At 41.9% G+C, this 24,226-nt stretch overlaps 1 protein-coding gene across 4 annotated transcripts in view; it reads right to left on the minus strand.

Moving 5' to 3' along the window:
• The window catches only part of CUX1 (cut like homeobox 1), a 365,895-nt gene that overhangs the window by 182,231 nt on the left and 159,438 nt on the right, over positions 1-24,226 (minus strand). For all 4 annotated transcript variants that reach the window (XM_080682650.1, XM_080682649.1, XM_080682652.1 and 1 more), the window contains exon 3: positions 16,521-16,568. In XM_080682650.1, coding sequence (XP_080538776.1) covers positions 16,521-16,568 — 48 coding nt within the window. The remainder of the gene's footprint in view (positions 1-16,520; positions 16,569-24,226) is intronic.

Genomic DNA, 24,226 nt, shown 5'->3' on the forward strand with positions numbered 1-24,226 from the left:
ATCCCCACTTGCACATGTTTCCACTGACTTTAGCAAGGAAGGAAAAAGAGAGAGAGAAATCGATTGGTTGCCTCTTGCATAGGCCCTGACTGGAGATCAAACCAGCAATCTGGGTACGTGCCCTGACTGGGAATTGAACACGCAACCTTTTAGGTGTATGAGACAACGCTCCAACTGAGCCACAGTGCCAGGACTGAATTTTTAAATTATCAGTGGTCATGTCCCCTTCCACGGAGGTGAGTGGAGTAAGTACTCGACAAATCCAAACACCTGGGACAAGTAAGTATTCGACAAGTCCAAACCCATGACCCTGCTCAGTCCACTTCTGGTATCAAGCGTTGTTTCCAGGCTTATCTGTGCAGGTGGCTAACCAATGCATCACTGAAGGTTACTGAGGGGTGGGCTCCTTCAGTCTGGGAACACTTGCTGGAGGTGGTGAGTATGTAGTGACAAGAGGGTGGCATTTGCTTGGGCTTAATGAGGCTCGAGGGAGCCAAGAGCCTGGAACTGGGAGCACAGACCTCACCTCCAGGCGCCCACTCTGCTCTTCAAACTCATGACTACCCTCCCACCCAGTCACTCTGGGTAGTGATAACATTCTAGCACAGGATGTTGGGGAAGGCTGCATAAAATCATAGACATGGTGACTTTCAGATGTAAAATTCTGTGCAAATAATTATTCGCAAAGAGAGCAGGGGAGCAGTCTGAAACAGAGTGGGGGGTGGTGGTAGAATATGGACTATCCACATGCAAGCAACAAAACCCCTCTGGGTTCTCAGCTACCACCAGTGTCCCTATGCTCCCTCCAGAGTCACACATACGTTCACAATCCTCCTTTTGACCATCTGGTCCTTGGTGTCAGTTTCATTTAAGAAATCACTGCATTAAATTGATGGAACAGTAGTAAAACCTAATTAACATCCAGATTGAGTTTTTCTAAGGGAAGTGGAATATGCAGAAAATAAAATACCCTAGTAATGTAAATTCCACAATATTCAAGTAAATACTATATGACTGAACATTACAAGTTGAATAATTTTAGTCCAGGAAAAAAAAAAACAACCCTACTAGAGTTAGTCTATTTTTACAAATACTACCTCTAATCCTCATTCAAATCTATTCCCTCAAACCATCATATTTATTATATAAAAAAACAGAAGCACTGAGAGATCAGATGACTTGGTGAAGATCAAGGTCACTGACTTGAGGCAAGTAAGGCCTCAAACCTAGGCCTACTAAGTCTAGGTCCAGTATTCTTACCTTCATATCACAACTGCCTCCTGGTATCACATGATTCCCTGAATGGGGCTTGGAGTGTAAGTAGACAGAACAGGGCCTTTTTTACTGATAGAGAATGCATTTTATTTATACACTGACATTGTTAACCATCTATCCATCTCCATCCATCCCCACACCTGCCCATCCCATCTATCCATCCATCCATCCATCCCCATCAATCCATCCATCCATCCATCCATCCACCCACCCACCCATCCATATTTATTGAAGGCCTGCTATGTACCACATGGGAATAAAGATCCTGCTCTACTGTTAAGCTCCATGAGAGCAGTGTCTATGTTAAATTATTCACTACTGCATGCCAGTGTCTAGTTCAGGTCCAGCCTGGCACGCAGTAGATGTTCAGTAAATACTGAATGAAAGAACGAATGAGTAAACCTTGTCCTCCGAAAGCTTATGATCTGGAAGGGCAGACTGAAATGAAGAGTGGGGCATAATTCAGCCTGACCAGGGTCGTCACAGCATGGCTGTGAGCAGAGCAGTGGAGCCGCTGAGGAGGGCATGGTGGCCCCTGCTGAGGTGACTCCCAGTCAGTTGGCCACAAGGTCACTTTGGTGGCTCCATCAGCACAGGTTCCCTGACACGGTCTGTTTCCTGAGCTGTCAAGGTGCAATGGGGGAGTCCTGGGGCTTGCCCTGGGCATTGGTACCAGTCTCTTTGTCATGTGGGACCTTGAATCCCTTACTTGTGACCCTCTAGTTTTTAGAGCCTCAGGTCAACTCTGCCAACATCTCATTTTACTTACTGATTCTAGAGCTCTTTGCATTCTCTTTTCTGAATTTCAACTCCGTTCATTTCAATGCAGCAAACACTTCCCAGGCACCGACTGTGTACTAGACACTAGGACATCAGAGCCCTCTGTGCCCTTCCTCAGGAGCAGGGTCTGCTGCTGAACCCTCAGGAGCCCATGTCTGGGGGTGCCTGACACAGGTCCTGCAGCAGAGGCACATGAAAGCCGAGGGGGGCCCACCACACGTGGCCATGCGCTGTAAACATCCAAGAACTCCTGCGATGGTTACTGAGAGGATGTTAAAAATCATTATCTACTGAAAATATTAGATTTGCTCTGGATTGTTCATTACATACAATGGCTTAATAGGACTTTTATTGAATAGCTGCAGAGCTCTGGGCCGAAATCAATTTGCTGTACACTTGGAATTTTGATGTATGCTGTTGACTTCCACAACACGAAGCAATTTGTAATAGCTTTGGCTCTCTGTTGTTTTCAAAGCTCCTGCTATATCACAAGCATTTATTTCTGACCACAAAATTACATTTATTCAACAGAAAGCAGCTCTGGGTCTTTAAGAGGTTAACTTCTGGAGTGCTTGGCTGCTCTCCAGCCCGGAGGAGCGGCGCTGGCGCGGTGGCACCGGCGGTGGCGGCAGCGCCGGGCGGGCGGCCGTGATTAATAGACTGCTGAGTGCACCCCTTTCCACATGCACACGGCTCGCTCCCCTGCTTCCATAGATCATGGGCTTAGCCTCAACATATCTGACTGAAATTGAATTTGGCTTCTCTCTCAACCGTTCATTTCCTATGTTATGCAAGGTTATATCCTTTTCTGCATGAGCAGAACCAAACCAGCTGCAGCTTGGAGAAGAAAATGTGTTTTCAATTAGGAAGCTGGCCTGAATATTGAACCACAGTCCTACTGCTCCCCTAATTGAGCCATCATGGAGCAAGCCTCCAGATAGACACTATATCACCAGGCCTTCGGATTTTACTGTAAGATAATTAAAACACACCATCACCACCACAACTGCCACCACCGTCACCTCAACTATCAAGTGTGAAAAGGCCTGAGTGTCTGAAGACGGCTGTGTCGGGTGAGAATGAAGAAAGTCCCCGCCAGGAAAGGGGCCAGGACAACAGCCTACGCTGGGGTTCTTGTGAAGCCTCCTCCATCCTCCAGTCAGTGTCCTCAGTGCCTGGTCCATACTCACCTGTGAGGGACACTGGGTCCCAAGCTTGCAGATACCTTTGATGCCCCCGGCAGGGGAAATAGCCTTGTATTTCTTGTGGATCACCAGGAACCTAGTGCAGTACCTTGTACACTCAAGGAGTTCTTACTGATGAAGGAGAAGGCAAGAGGGAGAGAGAAATTCAGCTGAGAACATCTTACTAAACAGCTCAGAAGGGAGAAGGTGAAAGAAAGTCTAAGAGATAATGCAGACTCTCAAAAGAAAATTAGAAACAGGCTGAGATGGTAAGAAAAAGGAACAAGGGAGGTAAACTTTCAGTTAGGTCTTAAAGGATGGAAATTATTTTTACAGGTGAGGAAGAGCAACAGGTTATAATAACGGAGGCCATGGCTTTAGGAAAAGGTCAGAGGCAGGAAACCACAAGGAATGTTCAGGGTACAGTAAACAGACCAGCCTGGTGGGAGCAGAAGTCAAGGATGTGTCACCTGGAAATACATTTTAAACTAAATCACAGAGCTCCTTACGTTCCATACAAGGTACTAGACTAGAGTCATACAGAATCACAGAATATGACCTAGAGGAATTTCCCTTGGAGGGAACCTAGCCCAGCGGTTCCTACAATCAGCTGCTAATGAGAATCAGGATGGACTTTGTAAAATTTGATGCTTAGGCCCCACCCCAGGCTTGATGAATCAACCTCCGGGAAGGGGGTTGCACAGGGAGCTGAGTTTCTGGAAACATGGTTGATTCCCATGCAGCCAGCCAGTTGGCCCTCTGAATACCAGCTTTAGGAACCACGGATCTGGTTCAATCTTCTCTAATACCATGACACTTAATGCAGTACTTGCTAAGTACAGGTATGATGGGGACATAAACATGTGTACATGCACATGCACACACATAGTTCCTACCCTCTAGATTTCAGACACTTAAGGCTAAGTATAAGGCAAGTTAAACTATGTTCCAATAACTAAAATAGAAAGCACAATGTTTTCAGGCTCAAAATCAAAAGAGAGATACAAATGGAGCCCTATCAGAGATGAGAAGGGAAAGAGTTTGTTTGTGGTAAGTATTTGGGGATACCCTGGAGCAGCGGTTGCCCATCAGTGGTCTGCGGACCACTGGTGATCCGTGAGGTCCGAAAGGTTGGCGACTGCTGCCCTGAGGGATACAGCATTTGGATTGGGCCTTGAAAAAGAATAGGTAAGAGTTGACCACATCTCCAAAAGGTGGTCCTCTGGCCCCTGTTTGAGCACCAGCAGTAATGGGAAACTCACTACCTTCAATGGCAGCTCATTCCAGTTTTGAACAGCCCTAATTGCGGGAAAAGTCCCTTCTGTCTGCTGATGACAGTCAACCCAAGTATTAGTCCACTGACTCATACTGGACTTCAGAGCTATGGGGCTCCATGCCGACTATCTCGCTTATCCACTCATTGTACCGATGAGCAAAGTCAGGCAGAAAGAGGTCCGAGGTCACAGAAGAGTGAGTGGCAGTGCCTGGGCAGGCTCCCAGGTCTTCTAACGCCCTGTGAAATGTTCTTTCAAGTAAAGCACTTGGACACCCTGGCTTTATTTAGACATGGCCTTTAGATCTGAACACTTAAATATGTTACAGTGCAACAGATATAGGCCACAGGACATCCTTGAAACTCTTAGTCACTTTCAACTAATTCATGGAATATTTACCCAGCTTAATACATTTCATCTATTATTTGATTAAAATCCGTCAAGTGTGCATGGGGCCTTGCTATCCACTGCACTCAGACCTCTCCTTTGGACTAGAGCCTTTCAAAGCAACTTAACACCATGGCCCACCAGACCTGGCCCGCCCACTCCTTCCTTGCTCATTCCTTCAGCCCCAGCCCTGGCCCTCTTTCTGGCTTCTGGTCATTGTGAACACTGTCTCTCCTCAGAACCTTGGCACTTGCCCTGCTCTGCCTGACAATATCCCCAGCTCTGTGCTTGGCTGGTTTGTCTCATCATTCAGGTCTTACCTCAAACATCACCTCCTGAGAGAGGCCTCCCATTGGACAACTATCTCTGTAGAAGCTGCCCTGCTCCTCGCACTCTTCTCCTCTTTCCCATCTATTTTCCTCACAGCTCTTGTCACCATCTGACATTACTCCTTATGTTTATTATCTCTTTCTCTTCACTAGGACACAGGCTTCAAGACAGCAGGGGCCTTGTCCACCGTATCCATGGCTACATCCTCAGTTCCTATTTGGTCCAGAGCTACACACGGTTGGCTCTCAGGGCTTCACTGAATAAAAAAACTGAACGAAGATCAGAGTAAAACCCAGCATTAGAGGCAATGTGGGGGCTCAAATGGCCTGACTGCGGCTCTGAATATTGTTGGCATGTTACACCTTCACTAGACCTTCAGTACAAAGGGAAACTGCAAATAATCACTTGGCCCCTCACGTGGGCCACATCGGCAGGTGATAATGGGATAAAGTCACAGTTTGCAGTTAACCTGGGCCCCACTCCTCCAAGAGGTGAAGGTTGTGGTAAAAGGTGTACACACAGTTATGGATATTTATGCGGGACAAGGTGTGGAAAGCCAGATCTGATACAGGAGGGACTGTTTAGAAGGGGAGGGGAGCCTGAAGCTGTGTTTGCCCAGCACTTTACACAAAATGAACATCAATGGTCCTATCCAAGGCTGGGGAGGTTAACTGAGATGATGGAGGGGTGGAACGGGTTCTCCCTGCTCCCCAAGCACTATCGAGTGCACTAACATTAATAAACATGCCCGTGGTGCCAGACAGCCCCAGGCCTGCCACTGTCACTTTATGTGACTTTGGGCAATCTACTTACCCTCCCTGGGCTTAGTTTCTTCATCTGTAAAATGGGCTGCTGCTTCCCCCACCCATCCAATGGACACCTACTGCATGTTCACTAGGGCCAGCCAGATACTGGGCATACAGAGGAAGCCAATATATACATAGAGAATCTGTAGAGAGGGTAGACATAACAAACTCAAAAACACAATGAGGAAAGTACTCTGAACAAAAGGACAAGGTGCTACAAGAGAAATAGTAAGAGGGCCTTGGTTTGGACTGAGGGTCAGAGATCTCTTTGAGGGCATGACAACTGAGGTGAACCTAAAGGTTGAGTAGGAGGGCCGGGCAGGGGGTGGGGGAACAGGGTGGGGCAGAGGGAGGCAGGCTATGGCCCGTCCATGCACTCTGAAGGCTGAGGTCAGGGCACTGGGGTCAGGGCACTGACATCAGGGCATTGAAAGGCTGTGAGCAAGGAAGTGACCTGATCCTGGCTGATGCATGGAGGAAAGGTAGGTGTGGGCTCATAAGAGCTGGAACAGAGACCAGTTAGGGAACCACTGCAATGGCCTCGGTGACACATGGTGGCTTTGGACAAGCATAGGTGGGAGGATGGAAAGAATCGGGCAGATTTGCGTACACTCAGAGGAAGGATGGAGGAGATGTAGGGGTCTGGAGAGATGAGGGTGAACTAGATTTCCAGCTGAGGAAACTAGGTGGACTGGGTAGTTATTCCTAAGAAGGGAAAGGGTGGAAGAGAAGGACATTTCAGTAAGTGTGGAAGTTGGAGAAGGGGAGGTGGTTGTGGGTTATGAACTATTTCCTGTGGAATACTTAAAAGGTGATAAACTGGTCGTCTTAGATGAGTCTGGAACTCATCAGAGAAGACCAAGTTACAGAGAGAAATCTGAGTTTTCAGCATGTAGATATGAAGAGATTGTAGAGCAAAGAATGCTGTGATTCAGAGTGTTTGAAGGAAAAGAAGGAACTGCCCAATGAGACTAAAAATCAATAGCCAGGGGCAATTGTGAAGGGAGAGCCCAAGGGCAAATGTCATGGGCTGTCTAGAGAAGAGAACCTATCAGTAGAGAGGGGTGGACAGGTGTGCTGCATGTCTCTGAAGTGAGAGAGAGGGGACTGAAAAGGTCAAGGGAGAATGGGGTAGACACCAGGTTGGGGTGGGTTGATGTTCACACACAGGATCGGGATGGCTCTTTAGAGAAGCTTGGCTAAGTAGGCTGGGGGACAAAGGACGGTTGGCGTCTCTCTCTGTCTCCAAATGGAACACACTAGCGCTTGTAGAAATGTAGATGAGAAGAATCCAGTAACTACCGAGACTGAAGACGCTGAGAGGGGACAGCTGCAGGGCTATGGTTCCTGAGAGAGTAGGCTCCAGGACCCATGTGGAAGGGACTAGAGTCTGAGGAAGGGGCACTTCCTCCCACAGTGAAAGCCAATGGATAAGACAGATACCGCTTTGGAGGTCTGGTGACAGGAAGGGAGAAGCAGCAGCTACTTTACAGTATTGTGAAGGCTGGGTGGGCATGCACTTGAAAATCACCTAGCACAGCGCTCACACTTGCCAAGTGTCCCCCAGATGCCATTTTGAGCATTACTACAAGTGTGCTACTACCCCCCTCACCTGTTCAAGTGCATGGCCTCACTGGCCTTAATTGCCTGGAGATTAAAATCTACCACAGATGAAATGCGAAGAGAAGGGGGAAGATAATATTCGGCTTCTGACATGCAAAAATAGAATTATATAGCTACTGCCTTGTAAGCATGATTTATTTCTTTTTGAAAATAGTTCATACTTATAAAATAACAAAAGAAACACCTGTGAATAGGGGCATTCCCACAGCATTAGAAACCTCCTTTGTGCTTATTGGTGATAAACTCTATTCTGAATTTCCTGTTTCACCTTTTCTTTATGGTTTTAGTATATAATTAAAATCTATATTTATCCCCTAAACAGTATCAGCTCAGTATTGCAGGTTTGCATTTCATTCACTCTCCCCTGCTATGTTGTATTCCACTGTATGATCACACCACTCTTTACTTATTCTTTCTACTGCTGATGGAAATGGGTTGTTTCCACTTATTACTTTCAAACATTCCTGAACTTGTTTCCTGGGACCCATGTTTAAGTTTATTCAGGGTATATACTTAGGACTGAAACTGCTCTGTCAAGGTTTATGTTCTTCTTTAGCTTTAGTATCTCATGACAGATTAGAATTCACACTCCTCCCTTGACTTTTGAATTTTGGCTAGCCTGGTAGACATGAGTAAGTTGCACTTAAATTATTTTGATTTGTGTTTCCTTGGTTATGAGGTTGAGCATCTTTTCATGTATTTATTGACCATTCTGAGTTTCTCTTCTGAGAATGCCATACATGGCTTTTGCGCATTTTCCTACTGAGATGCTTGTCTTTCTCTTACTAATAGGTAAATGTTTTTCATATTTTCTGAAAATGAACCCTTTGTCAACTATGTGAGTGGCAACTGTCTCCTTCAGGTTTGTGACTTTTGGCCAAGGTTACCCAACATATGATTGGCTCATAGTATGGCCTTAGGGTACACCATTCACATCAGAGGCATGTGAATCTTTATTAGGAAAAAGATTCAAATACGTTGGAATCTTTATTATGACAGGTTTCCAACAGATGATGCAAAAAGTCTTGAGAAAAGTAGAGTCTTTTACTAGCTCACACAAAGGTAAAACGGAGCTAGCAGTGCCTTGGAATTATCTCTTCATTTTCTCAGGGATGTCTTTCCAAGAGGGGGTGGGGCAAGCTTTTACTTTTAAATTTTAATGTAGATGAATGTAACAATTTCTTACTTTATGGTATCCTATTTCAGAAATCCAATCTTATTCAAAGTTATAATATTCTGTATTTTCTTCAAAAAGATTTCAAGTTTTGCCTTAAGTCTTTATCTATAATTTGTGCTTCCATAAGGTTTGAGGTAGGGGTCTAATTTCATTTAATTTCATAAGGATCATAAGTTGTCAAAGGACCGTTTACTGATAAGCCCACCCTTTCCTCAGTGATCTGTAATGCTATCTTTGCAATGTATCTGGCTCCTATGTGTGCATAGGTCAGTTCTGATTTTTATTATGTTCCATGGGTGTATTTATCTATCCCTGTGCCAATTACTATGGCTTGGATAATCTGGAAGGTCAAATCCTGTATATTGTTCTGATTTAATATTATTTTCACAATTATCAGCCTCATATAAATTCTGGAATCAGCTTTTCAAGTTTCATGAAAAATCGTGTTGGAATTTTTATTAGCGTTACAATGACTCACTACATATCAATTTTGGGAAAACTGATATCTTTAATAATAGTGGGAATTTCTATTATTGAATACCTTACCTCTCTCCATTTAAATCTTTAATATCCTTCAATATAAATGATATTCTTTTTTCCAGAAAGTTTCTATGCATTGCTATATTTATATCTATGTTTCTTTATTTTTTGTTGGTATTTCCAGTCTTATCCTTCCTCAGTTTGCTGTTGATGTAGAAGTATGTATTTAGTTTTGTATATTGATTTTATATCTAGCAACCTTGTTAAAATAATTAAGGCTCATGTGGAAAATGAGTTCTATTTCTTCTGTTACAATATGTGTACTTTGTTTCTTTTTCTTATCTTCCATGCTAAGACTTCTAGTACAATGTTAAATAAATGTAGTATTTATGTGTCTCCTTCCTTATTTTCGTGTGTGTGTGTGTGTGTGTGTGTGTGTGTATGTTTATAACTTTTAAAATTAAATTTATTGGGGTGACATTGGTTAATGGTTTCAAGGTGCAGATTTCTGTTACAAGACTATATATGGCACTGTGTGCCCACCATCCAAAGTCAAATCACTTTCCTGATTTTAAAGGGAAAGTTATCAACATCATTGAGTATGATGATTGAAGCAGGTTTTTGATAACCTTTACCCAGGTTAAAGTTCACCTCTATTCCTAGTTTGCTGGTAGTTTCTATCATGAATGAATGTTAAATTTTATCAAATTCTTTCCCAATAACTATTGAGATAATATTTTCCTCTTTAATGTGCTAGTGATATTAATTTGCACAAATATATTTTTCTATTATTAAACCAAATAGCATTCTTGGGATACAGAGAGCTTGATGGATTTACCAGTACTTTTTAAAAGACTTCTATGTATCTATTCATAAATTAGACTGCTTCGCACAATTTACGATAGCTGAGATCTGGAAGCAGCCCAAGTGCCCATCAGTAGATGAGTGGATTAAAAAGCTGTGGTATATTTATACCATGGAATTCTATGCAACAGTAAAAAATAAGAATCTCTTACCCTTTGAGACAGCATGGAGGGACCTGGAGAATATCATGCTAAGTGAAGTAAGTCAGTCAGAGAAAGATAAGTATCACAGGATCGCACTCCATGTGTGGAATCTAAGTAACAAAATAAACTGACGAACAAAGTGGATCCAGAGACATGGAACACTGTGAAATCTCAGAGGGAGGACAGGGGAGAATGGGTGGATAGGAGGTAATCAATCAAAGACCTTGTATGCATATATGCATAACCCATGGACACAGACAATAGGGTGCTGAAGGTGGGGGGGGGAGGCAGGGGCGGGCTATAGAGGGTCAATGGGGGAAAAATGGGGACATATGTAATCCTTTCAACAATAAACAATTATTTAAAACAAAACAAAACAAAACAAAAAGCAAAAGCGGAAGTTAGAGTAATGCTGGACCATGAGCCAAGGAATATGAGCCACCTTGGGAAGCTGGAGAAAGCAAGGAAATAAATTCCATGCCTAGAGTCTTTGGAAGGATTGCAGCACAGATGATCCACTTGGACCTCTGATCTTCAAACTTATAAAATAATAAATTAGTGTTGTCAATAAATAAATAAATAAATAAATAAATAAATAAATAAATAAAACTGCTTCAATATTCCTTCCTTATACTGTTCTTGTCTAGTTTTGACATCAAGGTTACACTAGTCGCTCTCTCTTTTTCTATTTTCTGAAGGAGTTTGAAAAAGATCAGAACTGTCTATTTTATGAATGATTGGTAGAATTCTCTCATAAAAATTTCTAGACCTTGTGGAAATATTTTTGTAATAGCTGTAAGGCTATTCAGGTTTTCTACTTCGTCTTTAATCAGCTTTGATGTTATAGTATTCTAAAAATTTGCCCTATTTGTCAAGGGTTTAAAATTTATTGGCATAAAATTGACTATAACATTCCCCTGTTATCTTTTTAAAATTTCTTTATTGATTAAGGTGTTACATATGTGTCCTTCTTCAACCATTACCCCTCCCATCCCCCCCACTCATGTCCTCACCCCCCTGGTGTCTGTGTCCACTGGTTAGGCCCATATGCATGCATACAAGTCCTTTGGTTGATCTCTCCCCCTTACCCCCACCCTCCCCTACCTTCCCTCCGAGGTTTGATGGTCTGATCAATGTTTCTCTGTCTCTGGAACTGTTTTTGTTCATCAGTTTATGCTGTTCATTATATTCCACAAGTGAGTGAGATCATGTGATGCTTTTTAATCTCTGCTGCAAAGTTATCTCCATTATCACTCCTACATTTTATTTTCTTAATTAGGAAGGTAGTTTGTCTATTGTAGTAGTCTTTTCAAAGAACCAACTTTGGGGCTATTTCCCTCTTGGCTCTTTGTTTTCTTTCTCATTCATTTTCATTCTTATATGTTTTTATTATTAAATTTTTTTGACTAGTTCTTTCTATTTTCTTTGAGCTTCTTCCGTTGTACTGTTATGATTATTTAAGCTGGATGCTAAGCTAATCAATTTTTCAGTCTTTTATTTCCTCTCTAATATAAGTGCCTAAGTTATTTAAGAGGAGATTTTCCTCCCTGAGGACACTTGGTTTAAGCAACTTGCTCTCCTACCAACTCCTGATCCCCTCAACCCTCCTTACCTGACCCTTCTCAGGGAGAGAAGCCAGGAGAGAGGGAGACAATTTGAAAGACTTAAGAGAGCGTGAGTGTCATTTCATTGAAGGGATTGTCTAGAGCAGCCGTGGGCAAACTATGGCCCTCGGGCCGGATCCGGCCCGTTCAGCTGTTCTATCCAGCCCACGGAGCCGAAAGAGCGGAGGGTTCTCTTGCTCTCCCCTCCGCTCCTTCACCAGCAGCAGTGTTAACATGGCAACATCGGGAAACACAGCCGCAGCTCCTTCTTCTGAGTGGGCGGATTTATATCCGCCCATTCAGTAGAAGGAACAACCTCTCAATCTTCCAGAGGCTCCTTGTAATGCCCCCAAACGCATCCCCCGACATCACCATAGGAATGCGTAGACACGTTATCGTGGTGATGTAGGGAGACACGCCCCTGGAGAGCACAGTATCAGAGCATTAGCTAAAAAGGAGACCAACAACACTGTTCCCACTGAAGTTGATGTTTTAAAGACCAAAAAAACCTTTCAACCCAGTCTACATTGCCATCTACATCTACGTCCCGGGCATAATTTGGAAGTTGCACTAAAGAAAATGTTTAATTTACTGTTTACACATTTTGTTCTTTTCTATTTGTTTTAGTTTTAAATTATTTTATTATATTTAAGTTTAATTTGAAAGGCTTTTGTACCTTTCCTTTGTTAGGCAATTTTATTTTGCCTTTGCCATCTTCAATATAAGGTATGTTATTGTGCTATGATTCCTCCATTTTTTGAAGTTTCAAATTATAATAATTAGTGTTTACATTCTTCTTGTTAAAATGTTTGAAATGAATAAAACTATTGAAAAAAAAAAAAAAAAGACCGTACCCTTTTATGTAATTATGTTTACTTTGAATTTATATTAGTTCACACAAACACTCCATCCATGCTTTTGTTCCGGCCCTCCGGTCCAGTTTAAGAACCCATTTTGGCCCTCGAGTCAAAAAGTTTGCCCACCCCTGGTCTAGAGAGTGTGAGTGTCATTTCATTGAAGGGATTGTCTAAATTACTGAACTAAAATCTGCCATAAATTGCATTGACCATTTAGGTTACTCCTCCTATCCCCACTGATCAGTTGGCTGGGCTTGTTAAACACAAACTTAGAGAAATAAATAATTCTAATTTCAATGTAAGTTAAATTTGATGACTTTGCTCTAATAATTATAAGTAATTGTTTTGAGTCCAGTATTCCAAACTTTTTAATCAAGGACAACAAATACAGTTATTTACTAGTTTTTTTCTAATGGATTTCCCAAGCATATATTCTGGGGTCTCTTTCACCTTATTAGCAGCACATAACCTGAAGAAAAGATAAAGGCAAATGTTTTAAAATCTGCCTCCCGAGGAACCTCACTGTTCAAGCATTTATTCAGTAACTATTTCTGAGAGCCCAATACTTTAGTTCCTAATGCTATGCCAGGTGCTGGGAATACAAATGGCCAAGACAGGACATAGAGGTTAACTTCACACATTTACAGACTCCTGGGGAACAGAGACAAAGTCACAGGCAGCTCTCAGGAATGATGACAAATGCGTTACAAATAGTGTGGGCGTGCAATGGGAGCACTCAGTACAGGGGACCTGGCCTATCACTGAGGTTCAGAAAAGGCTATTCTTGAGGAAGTGACATCAAGCAGAAGTGAGGCAGGAGATGTGAAAGAAGGAAGGAGTGTCTCAGGAAGAGGTCAGCCCATTCAAAGGCTTGGAAGCTGGTGAGGACACTCAACGCATAAGGGCCTCGTAGAAATTCAGAATGGCTGTGTGATGGACTTTCTAGTAAGAAAAATCTAGAAAGGCAAGCAGTTACCATCATGTATGTCTCATAAACCACAGGAAAGAAGGTGCCTGGATTTACCCTGAGAACAAGAAAACACTGAGGGGCCTAAAAGTGGTGCCCAGTGAGGTTCATGTTTCCCCTGACTTTATAACACACTACACATGTGTTTCTTGCAAGAACACTGAAGTCTTGTGTGAATTTATTGCTGTCTGAAGGCTTTATTTTGTTCTTTTCTTTTGGGGATCTCAAATAGAGAAGTAATCTATATGAATTCTGAGGCAAAGAACATGTTTTTTTCTAATACCATACATTTTTCCAAGGGGAACTCAAGCACCTTGGGATGACTCAAATAATATATCCAATAAATAAAACTGCACTCAGCAAACACTAATGAAGGGTACTAATGATCAGAGAAGGCAGCATTTTAGAAAAGCAAGCTGAATGGGTCCTGCTCCAGCAAAGCACCAAGACAGGCTGCTTTCTGGCCTCGCTCAGCAGAAAACCAACCCTGCACGTGTGGTCCCCATCTGCAGCTGCCCTCTGCATAAAAGTCCATTCTTCAGAAACAAGCAGGATTTAGCCCTTTCCACTACGATCAGCATGCTAACAACACAGATTATATATATATATATATATATATATATATATATATATATATATATATGTATGTGTATGTGTATGTGTATATGTATATGTATATGTATATGTATATGTAGTAATATATATATGTAGTAATTAGCAAAGGCTTCCTAGATATTAATGGTATAATTAGCAAAGGTTTACTAAATATTAGTAGTACTATAAAAATGTTTACTTTATAAATAGCCTTTAAAATATAGCCAAATAGGAAGCCTTGATGTTTCTCAGGCATTTCAAATTTACTATCTAGAACCAAACCCATTACCCTATCTAGAACAAAAAATAATAACAAAGGTAAGAGGTAGTGGAGAGAGCATTCTCTGTTAGAGAGAGAGAAGAAAAAAAAAGAACTCATGGACACGGACAACAGTGTGGTGATTATGGGGGGTTGGGTGGGTGGAGGTGGGTATGGGGGGTAGTTATGGAATAAAAAAGAAATATATATTTTATATATATACCAAATGCAATACATGAACCTGACTGAAACGTGGTTGGGGGCAGGGCAGTTTTAAGACACAATTTGGGGATAACTGGGGAAATTTTATTTTTGGACTGAATATTGGATATCATGGAATTAGTGTTAATTTTCCCAGGTGGCATACTCGGGGTTATTGTGGAAATGTCAGGGAATATCCTTACTTTAGGAGATACACATGTATGTTTAAGGGTACAGTGCTGTGTTATCTGCAATTTACTTCCTAATGTTTAACAACAGAGTGGGGAGCAAATGTGGCAAAATGTTAACAAGTGGTGAGTCTGGGTAAAGGGTGTACATGTATTCATTATACTAATATTTTTACTTTTATGTAGACTTGAGCTTTTTCAAAAAGAAAGAAAAACAAGTAAACGAAAACATCAAATGGAGCTATTTCAGGTAGAGAAACACTAAGCCAGTGGGCCTCACAAAAGCTGCTGAACAGGTAAAAGAAAGAGATCAGATCAAATGTGGGTCGGTGTAAGGTGACAGTTTTACTCATAGAATGAGGGCTCGGAGATGTACTTCTGAGGGAAAGGCACTTACTTCATGCCCTTCCCAGACCTGGGATGGTGACATCCCCCACACCTTACAGAGCCAGGTTCAGGGGCTTCCAGCAGCCAGGAGTTATGAACAGAGAATGGCACCACGCACTGTTCTAAAATCGTCAGTGCTCACTAGCCGTCACTGCTGCTTTGTCTTCCTACACAAGTCCCTCACTGTGCTGGAATCTCCTCTCATGCATCCCACTGCCATCTTCCTAACCTCATTCATTCCCTTGCCCTCTGCTGTCACCAGCATGCTGAGGAACTAGCCAAGGAGTCCAGCCTCCTTAGCGTTGTGTCCCAGGAGGCACCCCACAGCCTCACATCACTCCTGAACTTGCCACCTCACCTCCCTGAATCCTGCTCCTTCTCCCTGTTCTCTCTGAATTCCTAACATCCTCCACTACGGGTTCTTTAGAAGACTTTAAGGAAGTCTCTCTGCCTTTCCTCAGTAGTATTACTACTTTCATAATCCTAACAGGAGCAGCCAAGGGCCAAGTGAATAAGTCCACACCAATAACAAAATGTCTGGCCTTCTAAAACCCACCACGTCTCTACCCAAAAGGTAGAGTAGGAGCTGGAGTGTTGGCCAACTCCACCACCTGTCCTATCTGTGGATATTACTCTACGGTGGCTAGAGCACACCTCTCAGATGACTGGCAGCCCGCCCACCATCTTGCCCAGTCCTTCTCTGGAAGCAAAGATTAGAAAATTTTTCCTTATACTGAGCTCAAACTTATTCCTCGTGACTTCTGCCTGTTGGTCTTTTTTTTAAGAATCAATTATATGAAATTCCTCTTCCCCTGACGGCTGCACATCAGAGTACCAGGTTGCCCTACTCTGTCCCTTCCACACAGGAGGCCTCCTGGCTGTGGCCCCTGACAGCTCAGGGACCCAGTGAGCTTGAGGAAGTTCAGCTCTCACAGGCTGTGGTCCAAACAAGCTCAATCCACCCAGTGGAAACATCACATTGGGAAGCGTAAACTCTGCACGACATTGGGTCGGTGCAGCTAGGAGAGCTCTGGCTGGAGAAGCACCTTCTGTTAATGGCTTTTACTTAATGAAAATAAAAAGAAAGTGCAATAAACTATGAAGGGTGGCTCAGGATATAAAATAAATATAAACGCTTACCTCCCCTTGGAAGCTCTTCAGCAGCGGCGCTACCTGCTTGCGTAAATCCTGGAGCAAGAGGGATGGGTCAGGAAACAGCCATTTGAGAAGGAAAGAGAAGGGAAACATTCATTAAGGCCTCCTAAAAACAGTTTGAATTTAGTGATGATCATTATATTAAGCAATCCTTTGTCCCTCACCTGTTTCATGCCTTGATTCATACAACATAATGCCAACTGGTGCCCATGAACTCAAGAATATCATTACATTTGTTTCTACTAAATCCTGGTTAAATACATCTCATTTCAAATGTGCAGTGGGGCCAAGGCATTTGAAACCACTTTGGAAAACAGAAGAGGAGGGACAGTATGAGTGGGGGATGCATGGGTGCAGGTACAAGACCCAGGTGCTCTGGAGTTCAGCCCACAAAACAGTGCCTCTTATCTTACTAGGCTCATCCCTGCCAACTGGCACAGGATCAGCCTCCCGAGAACAGCAGCTTGGAGAGTATAGGAGATGACAAAAGTACTTTCGATTATAGCATCAAGGAAGGCAGAAGAACCACACCTCTCATAATGATTGTAAATAAACTCCCCTCTGCTGTTCCTGCTATAACCAATCCACTATATATTTTATAAGTCATTTCTTTGGGCATTTTCATGTCTCATGACAGACCTGCTAAAATAACTCTTTAGCGTGCACACACACACACTGATATATATGTATTTCAAGTCACCAGCTAAAAAATTACCCATTCCAAATTTATTTTTGGCAGTTTGGGAAATTCCTCATCCGATTCTTCTATCTGCAAATATTACATGGTTTAGTACTAAACTAAAGAGCTAGAACCTAGGACACTCACTTCTGACCCCTGGGCCACTGCACTGCCAATTAGAGAGGACATGCACAATCCACTGCCCTTTAGAACAGAGTGGCCTTTGCTGTCTGGGCAGCACCATGGCTGCAGGTGCTGCCACCCCAGCCACCATGTGCAACCTCAAACTGAAGAGAGCAGGGTCCAGGCCAATCAAAACCATATTGGTGCAAACTACAATTAGGGATGTAACGCAAAATTACAAAACCTAATAACCTGGTTACACAATTAATTCAGTAACAGGTTTTCCAACACTATTTTAAATTTACTTCATACAGTATAATTTATTGAGCAAAAAGCAACAAATATCTTAACACACAGAAGCGATGTCTTTGAGATTATTAATATCAAGGTCTGTTGGTAAAGCCACAATAGTGCATTTCAACCTCCTCCCCCTTGAGTGTAATGCAAATAATAAGCAATGTTTACAGAGATGTTTCTATGTGAAATGAATTTTCATTATTCTCCAAACCACTGATTCACAACTCACTTTACAGATCAGAAAACTGAACAGGAAAATACTGGTGAGGAATTTTCTATGTAATGATAGTTTCGGGAGAAAACCATTCTGATTTAAAAGCAAAACAGTTCGCTCTGGCCAGGTACCTCAGTTGGTTAGATCATTATCCTGATACACCAAGGTTGTGGTTTTGATCTCCAGTCAGGACACAAACAAGAAGCAACTAACGAATGCATAAATAAGTGGAACAACAAATTGACGTCTGTCTCTCTCTCCCCCTTCTCCCTCTCTAAAATCAATAAATAAACAAATAATTGGAGGTAGGAGGGGAGGCAAAACAGAAAAATACAAAATCACCATGCAATGCTCAGCTGCACCTGTGAAGTATAAGCAGGAAACATTCCAAAATATCCCCTGGACGCACAGGGTATGAATCTTAGGCTTTCAGCCCATTTGGGGCACTTGGGTGGTCTGGAAGGCTTGGTTCCCACTTTGGGGTGTGGTACTCACAACACCCCATGATACCTCTCCCACTCCACACACGCACACAATGCCAGGGCTAGGCATCACAGAATCTCGTACCACGAATGCAGAGCTGGTGGCCACTGAGATGTGTGGTGTTATCTAGGTCAGAGTGGCACCCAGGACATGGCTGTTTAGGTTTAGAAGGACAAGCAGATGCTGGAAACAACCCTGGCATTACCCGTAAACAAAAGGAGGCTATGGCCCTGGCTGTTTGGCTCAGTGGATAGGGCATCAGCCTGCAGACTGAAGGGTCCCGGGTTTGATCCCAATGAAGGGCACATGCCCAGGTTGCGGGTTGGGGGTGTGCAGGAGGCAGCTGATCAATAATTCTCTCTCATCATTGATGTTTCTATCTCTCTCTCCCTCTCCATTCCTCTCTGAAATATAATTTTAAAAAAATATTAGAAAACAAAAGGAGGCTATGAATTACAAATGCATCTTTGAAGTTATAAAATGATCTCTATTTTTGAAATATTTTGTAATCCTGATTTTTCAGGCTGTTTTACTGTTTTACAATTTTACTTTTGCTTCACAGTAGCTCACATGCGCTTCTATGGGATGACACCTACAGTTAAGACGCACAGCTGTCTGGCTGCAGCTGTTGGTGGTGCCTCACCCTCTGTCTTCTTTGGGGACAACATGGCCTTTTCAAGGGGCAGGGTTGGGGCAGTGGAGGGGCTGCACTAGGTCACCTCTCAAAGGCTCCCCTCGGTGACTCTCACAGGGCTGCCAACACCCCTACCCCTAGTGTGGTCACAGGAATCTTAGGGACCCAGCCCCTTGGTATTGGTAGCAGTGGCTTCACCCCTTCAGCTTCTATTTTAGAACTGCCTCAGCCCAGGTACTCTCAACTCTCCCCTTGTCTTAGTTCACATTTTCTTAATTGTGTCTGGTAGTGAAAGGGTGCGAATGGGGTTTAACCCTTGATAGGGGCCAGGCAAAGACAAAAGACTGGCTTGCACTAAAAACCCTAGGAAATGTTTACAGACAAAGAGGTTCTGTGTTACACACCCATCCAGTGTTAAAAAAGATTATCTCCAAATGAACTTACTAACCCTTGGCTGTCCCCTCATTACTCAGGCCTCAAAGCAAGAAAATTGTAACATGAAATGTTTTAGGTATATATTCAAAGAAAACCATTTTGTAATACAACATTTTCATTAAATTTGATATTGTCAAATGTGAGATGTGTCATTATCTTATGCTACATTTGAAAAACAAATGCCATTTATTAAGCTGTGATATCATTGATTTTAAGATTCATACTGAAGATGATAATATGTGTAAACTGTATGTATTATAATCGATAAGGCACACCACAAAATTAATTAAAGTTAAAACAATAGGACCAAGGTTGTTTTATTTTTAAGCTGTAGTGACAGTTGATTTTAAAAAGGGGACTTATCTTTTAGAGATATGTACTAAAATATTTATAGATTAAATATGATTTTTGTTTCAAAATAACTTAATGTGGAGGGGTAATAGGGAAGAATAAGGACAAAATAAGTGTGTCGATGGGTTGATGTTTGTTACAGATGGATAATGGAACACAGGGGTTCATTGTACTCACCCTATCTCGTGTGTGTTTGAAATATAAAATGTTTTTAAGACACTATATTTCACTGAGATACACAAAGCCTTCAGCTGACGGGTCACGCAGAACAGGCAAAGAAAGAATTATGAGACTGGGGTGAGGGACTCTCTCTCTTAAATTACAACCTACCAACTAGTTAACTGTCATCTTCATCAAGTTAACCTGGAAATCTAAGGGTCATCTGGTCCAATCGCCAGCACAAGGTAGGAGACCTCACTGTGGTGTCCTGGTCACATGGCTTGCCTTCTCAAGGCCTGACATAGAAGGCAGCTCATCTCGGATCAGGAGTTTTCAAACACTGCTACCAGTGCTACCAGCAAATGCGGGTATTTGGAGGAAAGCTATCCGCACACAGGCACAAGTAATGTTATTCTTCATTGGTGAATATTTTACTTTAAAAAAGTGGGAGAAAAAAAAAGTGGGAGCAGATTGGAAGTGATTCCACTCTCACTCTCTTTTCTTGAGTGGGAGATTGACAAAGCAATGACCTGGATCTGCCATGGGAGCAGAGAATGGCTGAACCTCTGCTCTCCCGGGCCCAGGCCTGCTCTCTGACTATGCCTGGCAGGTAGAGTTCAGCTCTCCCTTCGGCCCTTCTTAAGTATCTGAGAACCCTGCTCATCTCTCCATGCACCTTCCTCTCCACCTGTCTTCTATCTGGAACAAATACCACTCCACCCATTCCTGTGACATTCTAGGCCAGTGGTCGGCAAACTCATTAGTCAACAGAGCCAAATATCAACAATACAACGATTGAAATTTCTTTTGAGAGCCAAAAACCAACTTCTGCGCAAGGGCCACGAAGTTTCAATCGCACTGTATGTGCGCGCCCACTTTTGGTATTTTGTGGAAGAGCCACACTCAAGGGGCCAAAGAGCCGCATGTGGCTCGCGAGCCGCAGTTTGCCTACCACTGTTAGGCAAAGCCCTCCTGCCTGGGCTCCTTGCTCCTTGGGCTACTCCAAGTCCCGTGTCCCGCTCTCACTCTAGACACAGAATCTGTTAGTTGTTCTAAGTCCTTGTCAGTGTCTCTAATGCCAAGATTCTACTCTCAAGATTTGCATTGTGCATTTGTATTGGAACAAAGTTCTAGAAAAGAAAGGCATGGGATTTTAAGAGCCATTGAAAATATCCACTACCTCTACCCTCCTATCTGAGTTGCCCCAAATAAAGAATTCTAAAGATCTTTAAAAATACAAACTACAACCCTGGCTGGTGTGGCTCTATGGTTAGAGCATTGTCAGGCAACTGAAGGGTCATGGTTTCGATTCCCGTTCAAGAGCATATACCTGAAGAAAAAAAAAAAAGAAGAGCGTATACCTGGGTTCAGGTTTGCTCCCACCCTCAGTGAGTTGGAATGTGTGCAGGAGGCAACCAGTTGATGTGTCTCTCACATCGAATTTTCTCTCTCTTCTCCTCCCTCTCTCTAAAAAGCAATGGAAAAAATATCCTCAGATGAGGATATTAAAAAAAAACACACAAAATACAACTACTCAGACTCCAGATTATATTGATGCTAGATAGGGACAATCTGAAAGAAATAATTTCTTTTTAAAGAACTTTCTATATAGAGTACTAGGTGTACTGGTTAATAATGTGGATATTTTTCAATAGATGGAGTTACACATATGTTGATATATATGCAATTTGATATGTATGCTATTTTGTTGTATTGACAACAAGCTTCAAAACTTCATATGTCAAATTTTTTGAAGGTGTTAACATCATAGATATTTTTACACTTAAAAATGTCGAATTTCGTGCCAAAGAAAGAGCATTTGCGGGAAGTTTTAATTCATTACTTTATTTTGAAGAAAAGTGCTGCTGGATACTTGGGGAAGCTTATGGTGAACATGCTCCAAGATACTTGTGAACGCTGGTTTAAAAGTGATGATTTTGATGTGAAAGACAAAGAACGTCCAGGTCAACCGAAAAAGTTTAAAGACCAACAATTACAAGCATTATTGGATGAAGATGCGTGTCAAACTCAAAAACAACTTGCAGAAAGATTAAACATTGCTCAGCAAACAATTTCCAGTTATTTACAAGCAATGGGAAAGATTTTAAAGGAAGGAAAATGGGTGCCACATCAACTGAACGAAAGCCAAATGGAAAACTGAAAAGTCATCAGTAAAATGTTGCTTCAATGGCACAAAAAAAAGTCTTTTTTGCATCGAATTGTGACTGATGATGAAAAGTGGACTTATTTTGAGAATCCCAAAGGCACAAAATCATGGGTTGATCCAGGTCAACCATCAACACCAACAGCAAGGCCAAATCACTTCAGAAAGAAGACAATGCTCTGCGTTTGGTGGGATCAGGAAGGTGTGGTGTATTATGAGCTTCTAAAACCAGGTGAAACTGTTAATACTGATTGCTACCAACAACAAATAATCAATTTGAACCACGCTTTGATCATGAAACGACCAGAATGTGCCAGAAGACACGGCAAAGTAATTTTGCTTCATGATTAACAAACCATCACGCACTTCAAAACCAGTTAAAGACACGTTAAAAGATCTTGCCTGGGAAGTATTAACCCACCCACTGTATTCACCAGACCTTGCTCCTTCAGATTACCACTTGTTCCGATGGATGGCACACACACTTTCTGAGTAGCACTTCAAAACATACAAAGTAGTAGAAAATTGGGTCTCTGAATGGCTTGCCTCAAAACAAGAAAAGTTCTATTGTGACGGTATCCACAAATTACCTGGAAGATGGGAGAAATGTGTAGCTAGCGATGAACATTACTTTGAATAAAACACTTTTGATGTTTCTCTTGAAATTATCGTGTTTTGATTACAAAATCCGCATTGTTTACCGGTACACCTGGTATTTTCTTTCTTTCTTTTTTTTTTTTAAATCGTCATCCGAGTATATTTTTCCTTTGATTTTCAGAGAGAGAGTGGAAGAGAGAGGGCAAGACAGAGAGAAAGATTGTTCTTGGTTCTTATTTCCCTGGATGTCATTTAAGAGAGCTAGAATCCTCCTTTATCGTGTACACAAGAGCACAGACCAGGTATGGAGTTTTAAAAAACAAGTCACAAACACATCGACTGGTTGCCTCCTAACTGTGCCCTGACCAGGGCCCGGGCTGGGGAGGAGCTTGCAACCGAGGTACATGCCCTTGAACAGAATCGAACCCGGGACCCTTCAGTCTGCAGGCCGACACTCTATCCACTGAGCCAAACCGGCTAGGGCTATGTAGAGTATTTTCTTAAAGTAAAATACAAACAATTTTAGTTTCAGAAAGTCATCATTTATAAATTTATTTAAACATAATAAATACAACATTCAATTAGCTAGAAGTAGTGCAGTTTAAAAATGACAACTTTTCTAAAAAGTAATAGTAAATTAGTGATTTTTTTCAACCAAGATATTTAATCAAACTGAAATGAGAAAATGATCTCTTTTCTACAACTTAAAGCCAAAATACTGAAGACAAATTGTTCAAAAGCATCTAGCTAGTGATTTCTCTAAGGTCTTTAGAATTCTAAAATATCCTGATGATGGCTGAGTTATCCTTATTATTAAAGAAAAACCTACACAGTACACAGTATCTAAAGCTAGTCTTATTGACTGTATGCAATATAACAATTTGTTTTCTTACTGATAAGCCATCTCTTCTAAAAATAAGTCTATTTGTCAAGTGGAGTAAGGTCCTAGTGGCACCAATGCGATAATCATAATTATCTATAAAAGAAAGATTGTTCTTGGTTCTTATTTCCCTGGATGTCATTTAGGAGAGCTAGAATTCTCCCTTACCGTGTACACAGGAGCACAGACCAGGTGTGTTTTTAAAAACAAGTCACAAGAAACATTATATGATACACAAAGTATAGAGCTCGACTTAAAAATACAGTTGAGTGAAAAGTGAAGTTTCTCTTTGTTCCAGGGGCCTGAAACCTCTGCTTCCCATCTCATCTGAGGATGAAACATACAGCTATCAATGGAGCGCCACACTGTTGGCCACTTTTATAGATGAGCTCATACACCTTCCAGTCTTTGTGACAGAAAAGAGAAACTTTAAACTGAAGCGTTAAATAAAAAATATCTTTCTATATACAACAGCAGACAGTAAGTATGTCCTGGCAATTTCTCAAAAGACTTTAGTTCACAGATTTGAGAAAATTCCATTAGCTTTAATTATTTATCAGCAGTCAATTTAGATTACTGTTCTTGACCTATTTTTACAGTGTATGGGCCACCCAGCAATGAAATAAATGAATAGTCTTTTTCTACAACGGTTGATTTTCTGAAATAATAGAAATC

This window comes from Plecotus auritus (genome assembly GCF_963455305.1).
Source record: "Plecotus auritus genome assembly, chromosome: 7".
NCBI classification, from domain to species: Eukaryota; Metazoa; Chordata; class Mammalia; order Chiroptera; family Vespertilionidae; genus Plecotus; species Plecotus auritus.